The sequence below is a fragment of the Pipistrellus kuhlii genome, unplaced genomic scaffold, assembly GCF_014108245.1.
Source record: "Pipistrellus kuhlii isolate mPipKuh1 unplaced genomic scaffold, mPipKuh1.p scaffold_m20_p_2, whole genome shotgun sequence".
NCBI lineage: Eukaryota > Metazoa > Chordata > Mammalia > Chiroptera > Vespertilionidae > Pipistrellus > Pipistrellus kuhlii.
Genome location: NW_023425515.1, coordinates 24,465,537 through 24,480,223, shown reverse-complemented (window position 1 = coordinate 24,480,223; position 14,687 = coordinate 24,465,537). Strand labels below are relative to the sequence as shown.

Below are 14,687 nucleotides of genomic sequence, written 5' to 3'. Positions count from 1 at the left end.
TTATTTAAAAGCAAATACCAGTCATTTGTTGTCCTGGACCACTGTATTATTTCTGTCAGCTTCTTAAAAATAATAGTAACAGTTGAAGACACACCCTAGAGCTCAATGTGTCCACTGACCTTGGTTTCAGGATTGGATTTTCACAATCACAGAATAAATTGGGGTTAAAAATCAGCTATATCTTAATTCACAAATGTGTGGAGTATTGTTTTTTGTTGTTGTTGTTTTAAGCAAAGGATTAATTTACAAAAAAAAATATCTGTGAGATGACCCATCAAAATTTTGAGCCTTAACCTAATGATACAGAAAGAGAAGATAGATGGATAGGAGTGATGAGCTTTCAGCAACCTTTCAATTTCACTTACAAAGGCTCATGTAATGAATAAGAGAAGGCAAACCTCTCAACAAAGAATAATGAATACAATATTTCATTAGCTCTTTACACTTTACACTATTTCTTTAACTTCTCTGTATGATCAGTTTTGTTTTGTTTATCCTTCCCTAAAAATATAAATGCAGATACATTCAGATTCTCTGGAGACTAGAATGAGACAACGAAGGCAAAACAAATCCTTTTGGAAGCACTGGTTTTCATGGCAGATGCAGGAAAGGATAAAATCATTGACCATCACGAACCCTTCCTGAACAAGAAAAATGCACATGTCCAACATTGACAGTTGACGAAGTTCCAACCTTGTAGATTTGGTTATCAAGTTTTGAAAATTTGAGAGTCATGCAAGTGCCATTCTTTTTTTAAATAAAGGGAACAAAAGTAGTAAATATCACATCACACGGAATTTGCATTAACCCCACACTGTTCATTCACAAACCACAGAGATCTTACAGAAAAGTACTGTCCCAGCATTTTCAAACCAAGGCTCCATTAAAGATTTAACATCTGAGTTTACAATGAGGTTGTCTTACTAAGCTGCCATTTCCTTCATAAAATAGACTATTTTGTACTTACTGCAACCTTTTGTACTCTTACAGTGAATAATTAAACCTAGACTGCAAAGCAAAATTTATGATGCTGAATATCCTGTAGGTTGTAGGTTTTTGCTTAGTGACTCATTTTAAATGCTCCCCAATCAATGCCCAGAGGGACAATCCGGCCATTTGTCTGAATCGACAAAATTGGCTGGTGGACCCTGCAAGCAAAGCAGACAACTTCCTGAACATAATACAGAATGTCTTCAACTTACAGATGGCTGGACTGCAAAATGTTTCTACTTCACAAAGGTGCAAAAAGCAATACCTGTTCAGCAGAAACCGAACTTAGAATTTTGAATTTTTATCTTTTCTTGGGCGACATGTGGCATGCATAATACTCTCACACAATGTTGGGCAGCAGCAGCAAGCCATGTGCACTCACCAGGGTAGATAACCCATACTTACAGTGTAGTCCTGAGTGCATTTTCCAAGTAGGAGGGTTTGTTGGGACATATCTCCATCATAAACCAAGGAGCATCTGTAAAATGGTCTTTTTGGTGACTCACCATATTGGCAACGGGGTCCCTGAAAACCCTGGGAACACTGGCATGGCTGGCCCTCACTGTCTGAGCATCTCCTTCCATGGAAACATGTTGCCACTGCAGAGACAGCTAAAAGAAAGGTAAATGGGGACAGATGAAGAATGGGGTTTCCAGAAAGAAAGGAAATCCTCAATGTAAGCATCAAGTTGCAAATATAAATATAATAGAGGGCAGGGGTGAAGGGTGGGTGGGAATGATTAACTGGGAACTTACATGCATATATGCATAGTCCTCAGCCAAAAACAATAGAGTGGCAAAGGCCTGGGAGGGGCAGGTGCTGGGCAGAGGGAGTCAAGGGGGAAAAGAAAAGGAGGACATCTGTAATACTTTCAACAATAAAGATAGATTTAAAATAAATAAATATAATTTAAAAATTTCCATGGGCACCTCCACAGCAAGGTAAACCAGTATTTATTGCAAGTTAAGGCCTGCTCCCTACAGCCTGAAGCACTCTGTATGCGGCCTCACCTCAAAGCTTATAGAAATGCAGAATCTCAGGCCTCACCCCAGACCTACTGAACCAGAATACAAATTTTAAAAAGTTATAAGGTGATGTCTGCCCTAGCTGGTTTGGCTCAGTGGACTAAGCATCAGCCTGTGAACTGAGGGGTCCCAGGTTCGATTCTGATCATGGGCGTGCAGGAGGTAGCTGATCAATGGTTCTCTCTCATCACTGATGTTTCTATCTCTCTCCCTTTCTCTTCCTCTGAAATCAATTTTTAAAAAATTAAATAAATAAAAATAAAAAGATACAAGGTCATGTGAATTCAAGTTTGAGTATTACTAACGTAAAGAAACTATGAATAAGATTTAAAAAGCAGTCTAAGGAAGGGTATTTCTTAGATCACATGATCTCACACATCTAGAGGAAATGATGAACAACATGGACTGTTGAACAAAAACAGACTCAGAGAAAGAGAAGCACCGAAAATACTTTTAAACCTCAGAAGGAAAGTAGGGGAGGGTGGGGATAAAAGGGAAGAGATCAACCAAAGGACTTGTGTGCATGCATATGGGCCTGGCCAGTGGCCATGGACAAAGGAGGGGGGAGGGGTTTGAGGGCATATGTAGGGAGGGATTTGGGATGGGATTGGCGGGATGAGGACAATTATGTGATACCATAATCAATAAAAAAATGGAAAAAATAAATAAAAATATTAATATTAAAATTTTAAAAAACAGTCTAAAAATAAAGCAAAGAATACCAATACTTCCTGAGGCAAAGGACTGTGATAGGTGTCATATAACAGTTTAAAAAGTTCATCTCACAGTTATTAATTTCCAGGAGTTTATATAAAAGAGTTGGAGTGACATCGTGGGCAGATGCTAGCTGCAGTGGCCTAACACTGCATGCAAATACAGGGACCGCTCACACAGAGCCTGCTTAGCATGGGAAGCCTGAGGCCCCTCGCTAAGATATTTTGAGAGCAGAAAGCACAGTGAGGAAGGAAGCAGGATGCTGACAACCTCCCTCAGGTACAGGGTAGCAGGAGAGATCAATTATTGTGCTGTGGTGCTGTATTGATTGCAACATGCTGAAGCGTTTTAAGTGACTTGCAATAACCGTAAACAGATAGGTAAATGGAGCCATTTCTCCTGGCAAGATTGGGAGACATAATGCCACTAGTTCTGCTGCCTGCATGCTGTCAAACATACTGGAAGGTTCTGGCATACTTTCCCCACACGTTCGTGCAAGGACTGCATAGCTCATCTTAAAAAGTAAACTGCCTGCAGAGTTCTGCAATTAATCATGACATGTACAGGTTGAGAAATCCCATTTAGATTTAGTACGGTGATTTCCCTCCGGACTTCTGAATCCACTGTGGATTACAAATTTGATGATATGGGAAAGGGGCAAATGGAAAAGGGTGATGGAAGTCAAGGTGTAACTGGCTGGCTTTAAATAAACTGTCTTTTAAATAAAGAGACAGAATGTAAAGCGGCAGTTCTGCGGGATTTGAGTTCTGACCTATCATTAGAAATGCTTAACAGAAAAGCTTTTTGTGCATTTTTTGCGTGTGTCACGTGTGCATTTTCAGTCCAAAGAGATGCTCCAAATCTGTGGTGATTCTAAAAATGCCTAACCCTTGACAGGCATGATATGATTGAAGCCCCAAGCAGAGTGAAACCATTACTTCAAGTGAAAGAGAGTGAGACAGGAGGAATTATAACTTACCGAGTAGGCAACCAGGTTCATCGTCCTGGCGGTGCCAACCAGGGCAGCACCTGTAGACGGTCTGCTGCTCCACGCCGTATGCCTGTCTGTACACGGTGTAGTACCGGGTCCTATGGAACACAGGGATCTAGGTTATATGTCCTCTTACAGCAAAGCTGTCATCTTAAGCCCACTAAAAACTCTCCCTCCAACCCAAATCCTGTCATCTATACACACAAAATACATGTATATTATTTTCGCATGTGTGTGTGTGTGCACGAGAGAATGCCCCAGGGTGTAAACTCTTCTAAGGGTCATTCAAGCTATCAAGAAGGAAACACAAAATTATGAAATGCATAATGAAACTGTGATGGATAATAAGGTACATACTTTTTCAACTTGACAATGAAAGCCCCTCATAGACTAGTCTCCCTAGAGCATGCATTCTTAACACTAGTGATATCAGCAAGGAGACAATTGATTCTTGGGTGGGAAGGGTGGGGGAAAAAACTTAGCTAATACACAAGTTATACCAAGGACCATAGTACACAAACAGATAAAGTACACCTGTGCCATTAAAACTTCACAGGAAAGGGGGATGATTATGAATTTTTTTTTAAATTACAAAGGCTCCTTAGGGGAACAATAATGTACAAATGTTGAAAACACTAAACTATAACTATTCATGCTGACCTCTTTTTTTATTATTAAATTTATTGGGGTGACATTGGTCAATATGAACATACAGTTTTCAGGTGTGGGTTTCCATGTTCTAAGATCTGGGGTCCTAATACATGGTGACAGGTGAGCACAACCTGCTGACCTCTTAATACACTACAATACCAAATCCTTCAAAGCTGGCTAATTTCTTTTCTATCAAATCCATATCATTTTTATTCCTTATATCAAAATGTATTAACATATTATCTCCCCTTTATTAACCTACTAGAGGCCCGATGCACTAAGATTGGTGCAAGAATAGGCTTTCCTTCCCCTGGCTGCTGGCACCACCTCCACTCTGTGGCTGTGTATGCAAATTAATGTGACATCTTTGTTGGGTTAATTTGCATACTCACTCCCGATTGGCTGGTGGGCATTGCAATGGTATGGTCACTTTGCATCTTTCTCTTTTATTAGTGTAGATCCCTGAGTCCCCTTCATTATTCAAAGCCAATTTCAAGTTACACTTCCTTTAACTTCTCTTTCCCCACCTTTCTAAGTGAATATTGCTCTCTCAAAAATAGGACTAATTGGCTATAACTACTTTTTGTGACAATTACTCACCATCTTGAAGTATAACCTAATATTTTGTATGTGAATCTCTCTAATAGAGATATAAGTATAGTTTTGCATACTTGTATACAAAAAAAAGGGAGAAATTAGTTGGCAGAGACACCAAAACATTATTGAACACTGCCTCAACTCCAAAGCCAATGTCATAAATATTTACTAAATAGAGAAATGTATAAAATAGGTATCAAGCATCATGACACATGTGTTAAATATACCATACTATGCCTGGTATTATTTTTTTCTAACTTTACACACTGATGCACACAGAAATATAGGAACTTTTCCTAGGGCCATACAGCTGATAAGAGCCAGGGGAAGTTTTCCAATTTAAATTTCATTTAAAGTTCCTAAGCATAGAGCTAAAAAAGACAACACATATGAAAGTTAAACACACACACACAGAGACATGAGTGTGTACATACAATGTATATATAAATATCCATAATAAAATATTTAGCCTTTAATATTTTATTTAGTCTTATATTATCAGTATCTGATATTTCTACACAACATAAAATCCAGTTATGTATAAATTTCAACTTTCCTTTGACATAGTAATAATAATATTAATAAATTTATTAATCTGAAGCCATACTTTTTTAAAACCTTGAATTCTGACTCAGTTGTTTCATTTCCCAAAACACCCCATTAACAACTATTTGTATTAAGAGGTACCTAGATGTTTTGTAAAGCTATCTTTTTTTAAACATATATTTTATTAATATTTTACAGAGAGGAAGGGAGAGGGAGAGAGTTAGAGACATCGATGAGAGAGAAACATTGACCAGCTGCCTCCTGCACAACTCCCACCAGAGATGTGCCCGCAACCCAAGTACATGCCCTTGACCAGAATCGATCCTAGGACCCCTCAGTCCACAGGCTGACGCTCTATCCACTGAGCCAAACCAGTTAGGGCTGTAAAACTATCTTAAAATTTTTTTTTCAAAAGTCTATAGGAAGCCTTGATGCATAGAAAACACCAGGTATTTGCTTTTTCTCTCCTCTCCCAACCTGCCTAGTTAATCCTAATTCAAAGGTCATACTCAAGTCAAAGGAGCTCTAGGTTTCAAAGTGTGAGAAGAGAACCCAGGGCAGATCAGTCTTTCACAACTGTGGCACCCAGATCCAAGCCTTGCTAAATGTAGCAAACCCACACAATATTCCTTGTTTCTGTCTGTCTTCTGATGTTCAGCTTTCAATAGTCTGTCACGTCATGTGGTAAAATTCGTAGCATTGAATCCAAAGGACCTCCTACGTAAATGAGGCCAAAAGTAGAATAATAATAGATCCTATCTTTGAAGGAAAATATATTGTAGAACTCTGCAAGTTCAGGCTCCTATCTTGTGTTTGCTTACTTCAGTTTATAGTATAATAATTTTCTAAAATGTATTGGGGGAAATCTTCAGATGCAGTTGAGGCTTTTGGTTTTGATTTTTAGTGTCCAAAGGAATAGCGGAAGCACCCTTACCTTCTTTCATAACCCACACACCATCTTGGGCCAGCACAGCCCTGCTTCCAGAGCTTGACAGTGTGTGTGAATGCTCGCACACAGGGGCGTGGAAGTCCCACCACGGTCAGCTGCTGCTCTTCACACACATTAGGCCTTGGAAAAAAAAAAAGTGGTAATGAGATAAAAGTAGATTGTTTCTCAATGTTTTATACATGAATCATTCATTCCTCCAAAGTGTGTGGTGACTTACATCAGTACATAAAGTAAGAGAGAAAAATACAGGCAATATAAAAATAAAAATAAAAAGCAGGCTGAGGAAAAAGAAAAATCAGAATAGATTTTTAAAATAAAGAGAAACTCATAAGATAAATATATAAGCCATAAGTTTCCATGTGCTTAAAAAAAACTGAGCTGCAAATTAATTCTGAGCTGTTCAGTAGACAAAAGTAAAAAACAACCAGAATTACACGTTACCCATGATTGCATCTACAATGTCCATGAAAAAAAGACAGGCCAATTCATAAAGAGAGCTTAAATTTTTCCTTCTGAACAGTAATTGCCACCGTATTTAGTTAGTTCAGCTTCACACACAATGCCTGTTTCAACACAAATATTCTGCAAAAAGCACCATTATATTTGTATTTCCTTACAGGCAGTGTATGCAAATTTACAGGCTTAGACACATGATCTTTAACTTTTAAATGTATAGGGCTAGATATGCTGATCACCTGAAGTGTTATAAAAGCAAGGTGGCCTGGCCACTTATATGCTTCATGATTCATAGCTACCTGTATGCCAGGCACTGACCTCACTGGAGCCAGACTTCGATGGTTTATCTTGCTATCAAGAAACACACTTAGCTCAGTCTCCATACTCATGATCTGCTGAAAGTAGAAATGCTTATTAAAGAGTTCAAGTTGGTTCCCAAATAACTCTGTGAACTTATCCAATAACAGAATAATCATAATGATGAAACTTTTAATAGCAATCTCCACCCTGAAATCAGTTATTCTATGTCACCTAGATCTTAGATCAACTTTTTGTGATCACTTCTTTCTGTGGCTCTGACTAAATCTCACTAGCTGATTTTATTTAGCCCAATTCTCACTTTCATATATATAAAAGGTGACTGTTAATGTCACCTAAATGAGGGAAAAAAAAGAATGCATGTTGAACTTTAAGAGTTTGCACAGTGCATTTTATTTAAGTAAATACTCTAATTCTATATAATAAAAGGCTAATATGCAAATCAACCAAACTGCAGAACAACTGATCACTATAACATGCACTGACCACCAGGGGGCAGATGCTCAACACATGACCTTCCCCCTTCTGGTCAGTGCTCCCACAACGGGAGCACCACTTAGCAAAGCTGTGTTCATAGCTGTTGAGTGCAGCAGTGGTGGTGGCGGGAGCTTAGCTGTCAGTCAGACATTCTCTAAGGGCTTCTGGACTGTGAGAGGGTGCAGGCCAGGCTGAGGGACCCTCTCTCCCCACTCCACCCCACCCCCTAGTCCATGAATTTCATGCACTAGGCCTCTAGTAAAATAATAAATGTAAAAACTGCACATCAGTCATGCATCTATAAAATCTTCAGGAATTGGAACTAAAGAAAATATTAGCTATTAAAAATTCTATATTAGATTATCTGCCTATACCTATACCTTTAGTGGGCTTACATGCTTTTTTGTGAGCCAACTAGCTCCAGTTAGAATGAGTTTACAGCACCTTTGCTTTTTCAGTCAATAGTTCCAAAACTTACACAGCCTTGAGCTCCATTTTGTAATCTATTCTTCACTTATTATTCCATCCACCCATTCACCCACCCATCTATCCATGAACTCACAAATTTTCAACTACACAAGACAGAAGCAGCACAACCCTCTCTCCACCCAAGGATTTGAATGTAAGCCATTTATTTGGAAGTGATGAAATCAGACTGGGAAGTAAAATTAGCCAACAATAAAAGATGTATTATTGAGCCGAAACTGGTTTGGCTCAGTGGTAGAGCGTCAGTCTGCAGACTGAAAGGTCCCAGGTTCAATTCTGGTTAAGGGCATGTACATGGGTTGCGGGCACATCCCCAGTAAGGGGTGTGTAAGAGGCAGCTGGTCGATGTTTCTCTCTCATCGACATTTCTAGCTCTCTATCCCTCTCTCCTCTCTCCTCCTCTCTGTACAAAATCAATAATATATATATATATATATATATATATATATATATATATATATTTATTTTTTTTTTTAAAGATGTATTATTGAGCTATCAATCTTTTAGCTGACTAGGACAGAATGCATGAGGGAGCCTGGGCATTTACATGCTAACTACAGTCATTAATTTTTTGAGGGCTACTTTTTTTTTTTTTTCCTAGCATTTGAGGCTGAAGCACATGTAGGCAGTGTTAGCCTCCAAAAGACAAAGTCTTCAGGCTAAGAAAGGTAAATGTGGGAAGCTCTAAGCCTGCAAGGCATGCAGACGGAAAGGACGGGGACAGGGGTGTTGCCGGACAGTTCCCATAAGAAAATCCATATTCACTTAGCATTGGCAACCTAAAGACAAGAGAGAGAGAACGTGAAGGCACCTGAATGCATACAAAATGCTAAGAAGAAGCCATCAGGAGGCCCAAATCGAGAGTGGGGATGCTTACTAAGATTCATTGATTAGGAAAGGCCTCACTGAAGAGGTGACACTGTGACCTGAAAGGGTCAAGAGAAGCCACCCACAGAAAAGCCAGGCGATGCCATTCAGGTGGAAGAAAGAGAATGAGGCTCTGAAGTGGGGAAAACGCTTAGCCTCCAGAGAGTCTGAAAGGCCAAACTGGCTCAAATGATGAGATGCTTGGTAGGGCAGAAAGGGCTTCTCAAGTGAGGAGTGTTGATTTTATTCTCAGGGCATGGGAAACCACAGAGGTTTTTTAGAACTCTGATTTTTGGCCTCATTTCCTACAGCCCGGACCTAGAGATGGCCTTGTGAAACTCTCTCTCTGACACCAACTTGAAATGACTTAGGTTAAATCTGCTTCTGGACACTACAAGGAATAGCCCAGCCCACTCCAGCCTGGCTTCCAAGTCCCCAAAAGTCATCCATTGCCCCCTTGGGTTTTCCTGATTCCTACAAAGAAAGAAGTCCTCAAGGGAAATCTGTACCTTCAGAGAAACCTGAAGCCAACAGCACCAATGGACATGGAAAGGCACAGCACCAATTATAAGCATTACTAGAGGATTGTACTAGACTATCGCTTTTAGAAAAGAATCTATAATCCAGATCATCATCAAGTAATTTCTCTGATAATATCATAAGAAATGTTAATGTGACTTCAAAACGACACATATCATCTTTACTCATCATAGTTAATGAGCAACATAGTTTAGATTGAAAAGTTTTCATTTTAGGATAACTCATCCTAGGGAATGTTTAAGCACATTTGGATAAATAAAGGCAGTCACTTGATTATTCTGAAGGTGTCCTAATATATTTTAATAAGAAATGAATCTTTTTTCTTAATTATGAAAACTATAAATGCCAGTAGGGAAAAAAAAAAGCCAGAAAAATGAATAAATACAGAAAATCAAGGTTGGCCCAAAATGCTTCGAGATATAACCACTGTTAATAATAGCTTAATGTATTCAGATCCAATATTTGGGGGGGCACAGGAATATATTTTTGCATAAATAAAATCTTACTCTACTTACTATAGTTTAAATTATGAGACAAGTCTTTTCTTAAATTTAGGTAAAATTGGAATATAGCATTCCATAGGTATACAACATTATTTTTGTATTGTTTGTTTGCTCACTTATTTTGTTGTTTTTTTAGATTCCACATATGAGTGAAATCATACAGTATTTGTTTCCTCCATTTGACTTATTTCACTTAGCATGATACCTTCAAGGTCCATCCATGTAGTGACAGGTGACAAAATACCCTTCTTCTCTATGGTTGAATTAGTGGCCTGGTGCATGAAATTTGTGCCTGGAGAGGGGGAGTTCCCTCAGCCCATCCTGCACCCTCTCCAAATGGGGGCCCTTTGGGATCAGCAGTCAGACATCCCTCTCACAATCTGGGACCACTGACTCCTAACCACTCACCTGCCTGCCTGCCTGATTGCCCCCACTGCCCTCCCCTGCCAGCCTGATCTTGCCCCCAACAGCCCTCCTCTGCCAGCCTGATCTCGCCCCCAACTGCTCTCTCCTGCTGGCCTGATCTCACCCCTAACTGCTCTTCCTTGCCAACCTAATTGCCCCTAACTGCCTCTGACTGCCTGATTGCCCCTAACTGCCTTCCCCTGCTGACCTGATCTCACCCCCAATGGCTCTCCTCTGCCAGACTGATCTTGCCCCTAACTGCCCTCACTGCCTAGGCTCCCACCATCATGGCTTTGTCCGGAAGGAAATCAGAGTCCAGAAGATGGCCAGTAGACCCAGTCTAATTAGCATATTACCCTTTTATTAGTATAGATAGATTATTATAGGATAGGATTGCTTAAATGGGGAGGTGGGGATAAAGCCTTTTTGTCTGCCAAGAGGAGATGCTCTTGGCAAACAAAAATACATAATCCCTATATTTGGTCTGATAGCCAGCCATATGCACTGTACTGCCAAACTAGTCATTAAAAAATTGTACAGCTTTTTTACACCTTACACCAAATAGCTGTTGCCCTTAAAACCCCTCCTCAGTCTCCACTTTAGGTTCTGCTTTTGCAGTTCACCCAAATTTGGTTCTGATTGGTCAGTTTCTATGCCAGTCAGCATCAGAACTCCACCTCCTAGGCAGCCATTGGCTCCTCACAGTTCACCCAGATTTGGTTCTGATTGGTCAGTTCCTATGCCAGTCCGTTTCTCTGGGCCTATCTCCAGGCCTAATCAGAAAGGTGGGGCTGATCAGCAGCCTCCCACAGAGGCCTGGAGAGAAAGAGAGGCATGGCTGCCTGGAGAGAAAGAGAAAGGCAAGGGCTGATCAACTGCTGCCACAGAGGCTACGGATCAGACCCTGCTTTTCTCTCCAGGGCTGGTCCACAACCCCCTGAGCAGTCAATTCTGGGTCACCCCACCTGCAGCAACAGCAGTGGTGTCAGTGCTGGGTTGCCATGGCAACCAGCACTGGCTGCAGGACTGACTTCCAGTCTGTCAAGCCTTTGGTTGTTATAGACCCTGGGTTTTTATATATTAGGATAGTTTTCAATTGCATATGTGCATATCCCACATCTTCTTTATTCATTTATCCATTTATAGACAGACACTTAGGCTGTTTTTATATCTTGACTATCACAAATAATATTGCAAGGAACATAGGGATGGACATATCTTTCTTAATTAGTGTTTTGGCATTCTTCAGATAAATACCAAGAAGTCAATGTCTGAATCATACAGTAGTTCTGTTCTTAATTTGTTTAGTAAGCTCCATACTGTTTTCCATAGTGGCTGCACCATTTATACAACCACCAACAGTAGATGAGGGTTCCTTTCTCTCCATATCCTTGCTGACATTGTAACAAGTATTTGTTTGTTTTTTACAATATACAAAATAAATCTAGTGTGTTTTTAACTTAGAAAACAACATGGTACGAATATTTTTCATTTTGAAAATACATAGAATTACATTAACTCTTTTGTTTTCTTTCCATATTATGGAGTTATCAGAATATTTTAACAAATTAATATTTTAACAAATTAGTCAAGTTCCTACTGATAGGCATTTCATTTTTTCTAATAGTTTGTGACTACAGACTCTGATGTCAGCCCTCCTATATAAACAACAGAATTACAGAATATTTTCATCTAAGATTTTCTTATGACTTATCTATTTCCTCTGACTCTTTTTAGCTCAGGGTATTTGTTTGCTTGCTTGCTTGTTTGTTTGTTTTTAGCCTCTCTCATATATGTTTTAAGCTTTCTCAAGAATAAGGTTATCACTGTCTGTTTTTACTTAAGCAGGAGGCACTAGAAGCTGATTGAAAGCTATGTGTGATAGAAAGAGTTTATAATTGGTGGGTTCGCTGTCAGGTGATTGAGAGGTTTTGTTTTGTTTTTTCTTTATTGAGAAGCTCCTCCATGTCAGTGTATAGAAATCTGATTTCTAGGGCCATTCAGGTGTCTGGGGAAGCAGACACCTTGTGGCTAGTGCTTGGAGACCAGGTGCAGGAAAGGGAGCCCTGCTGTTTTCAGCCCATATGCTCCCCACCTCCCAGCCCCAGGCAGTGCCAGTCTGCACCCTTTCTGAAGCTGCTCTGCTTCTTGTTCTCCAGAAGAAAAAAACAGTTATCTCTCTATGCTCCCCCTCTCCCTCCCTGCATGCTTCTCAAAGTGCAGCAGGGCTATTTCTTTGTCCAGCTCTGCAGTTTGGAGGAAGAGATTCAGAGATTGCAACAACTTCACGTGCTTTCTTTCAAACAACTCTGTCTCCTCTCCCACCCCTCTCATACATTCCTCGTCTCCACTCTAAATGATAAATGTTGCACCTCCTCGGTGTTCCCTGTGCTGGGACCAGCAACCTGCCAGAATGGTGTACAGATTACATCAAAGTGAAAGCCTCTGAGCTCAGGATGCAGAAAGAAATCTTATCGGAACTTCCCGTATCTGACTAAAGCAGAGGTTTACTAAAGTCACCTGCCACAACCACCCCCTCCCATCACTCCACCACCACCACTCCAGGGAAGTCTCCTCAGGGAGGCAACTGACCTTGGGTACATTTCAAAGCAAATTTATATAAACCAGTCTCATCACAACCTCCATCCTTTAAAGTCCTAGCCACCACCCTTATTAACTAGGATTATGAACACTTCCCCTAGATGTCCAGCAAGGTAATCCCTATAGAGTACTCATTTATGTGTGTGTGTGATACATTTTTATCCTATTAATTTGTCTGTTGTCAATTATCTTGCAGCCCTGCAAACATTCAAATCTAAGTTGGTACAGAAAAAGATTTCCTCCCTCCCCCCAGTGTCAGCAACAAGGATAGGATGGTCAGAAATCCTCACTCATTCTGGAGACTGCAGCTGAGCTCTTGGATCTCTGACCAAGCTGGTTTAAGCTTTCTTGCTGGTCAGACTCCCAAATCTCTGCTAGGGATCAAGTTCAGCAAAGATGGTAAGAGCTTCTCACATTTTCGAAAAGAAAATTCCAAAATTTAGATGTACAGAAGAACAATTTTTGTTAGAACTAGTCTTTTGAGAATTGTGATTCTGGTTTGGATCTCCCAGGGACAGCCATTGTGTTTTCTCTGTCACTGTGTTTTGTACTGCTGTTTTGTGTTGCACTGTCTATAAGTGTTGTGGGGTTGGGGGAATTGGGGAAAGAGATTAACCTGAGAACTTATATGCATATAGGCATAGCCCATGGACATAGAATATAGTGTGGTAATGGCCTGGGAAGTAGTGGGGGTCAATGGGGGAGGGGGGGGGGAAACAAGGGACATCTGTAATACTTAAAAAATAAAGGTAAATTAAAAAATAAAAATAAAAAAGTGATACTTGCCCTAGCCAGTTTGGCTCAGTTGATAGAGCATAGGCCTGCGGACTGAAAGGTCCAAGGTTCAATACCAGTCAAGGAAGGGCACATGCCTGGGTTTATGGGCTCAGTTCCCAGTGGGGGGCATGCAGGAGACAGCCAATCAATGATTCTCTCTCATCACTGATATTCCTATCTCTCTAACCCTCTCCTTTCCTCTCTAAAATCAATAAAAATATTTTTTTAAACAAGTGTTGCTTGTCATAAGAAGGAGAATCACAGGATGGAACATAAGCTTGGTTCCCACAAGCCTAATGTTTGAGCCAGCCTCACAGACTGGGAGTTTTTGGTTTCATGGCACTTGTGCCTGCTTGGACAAATTTGCTATGAATCGCCAATAAAACCAGATGAGTTTCTCCTTCTGTTTCATGTTGTGTCCTGAGAGATGGACTTCGAACCCAAGAGAGCACTCTCTTTCTCTGGTCTTCTGCCTGCCAGGAGGCACGGATCATCAGGTTTGTGCTCATAGATGGCCACCATTAGGTGAGAGGCCTGAGACAGAAGGGATATGAGCAAAACTTTCTGTCAACGGTTGTCAAATCTCAAGGAGGTCATCTAAGTCTATATCCTAAAGGGTCTCAACCTACATGACTCTTTTCATCTCTTTTCTGAGACTTCCCATGCCAGTATCACCCACCTGGTACCACAGATTAGCAGGTCTGAGCTGGGAGGGCCATCACTTTGTGGGAGTACTGCAACTAAGAATTCTCACTGCCTATGGAAACTTGGTTTTCAGCTTTCCAGCTATAGGT

The 14,687-nt window shown here is 40.4% G+C and overlaps 1 protein-coding gene across 2 annotated transcripts in view; it reads right to left on the bottom strand.

Moving 5' to 3' along the window:
- LOC118722332 (multiple epidermal growth factor-like domains protein 6) overlaps positions 1-14,687 on the bottom strand; it is a 589,906-nt gene that overhangs the window by 502,002 nt on the left and 73,217 nt on the right. The window contains exons 2-4 of one of the 2 annotated variants that reach the window (XM_045583659.1): positions 6,449-6,583; positions 3,709-3,818; positions 1,497-1,601 (exon numbers count right to left, since the gene is read on the bottom strand). In XM_045583659.1, coding sequence (XP_045439615.1) covers positions 1,497-1,601; positions 3,709-3,818; positions 6,449-6,583 — 350 coding nt within the window. Of the gene's footprint in view, positions 1-1,496; positions 1,602-3,708; positions 3,819-6,448; positions 6,584-14,687 lie in introns of those variants that run through there. The other variant, XM_045583660.1, reaches the window with a different exon arrangement.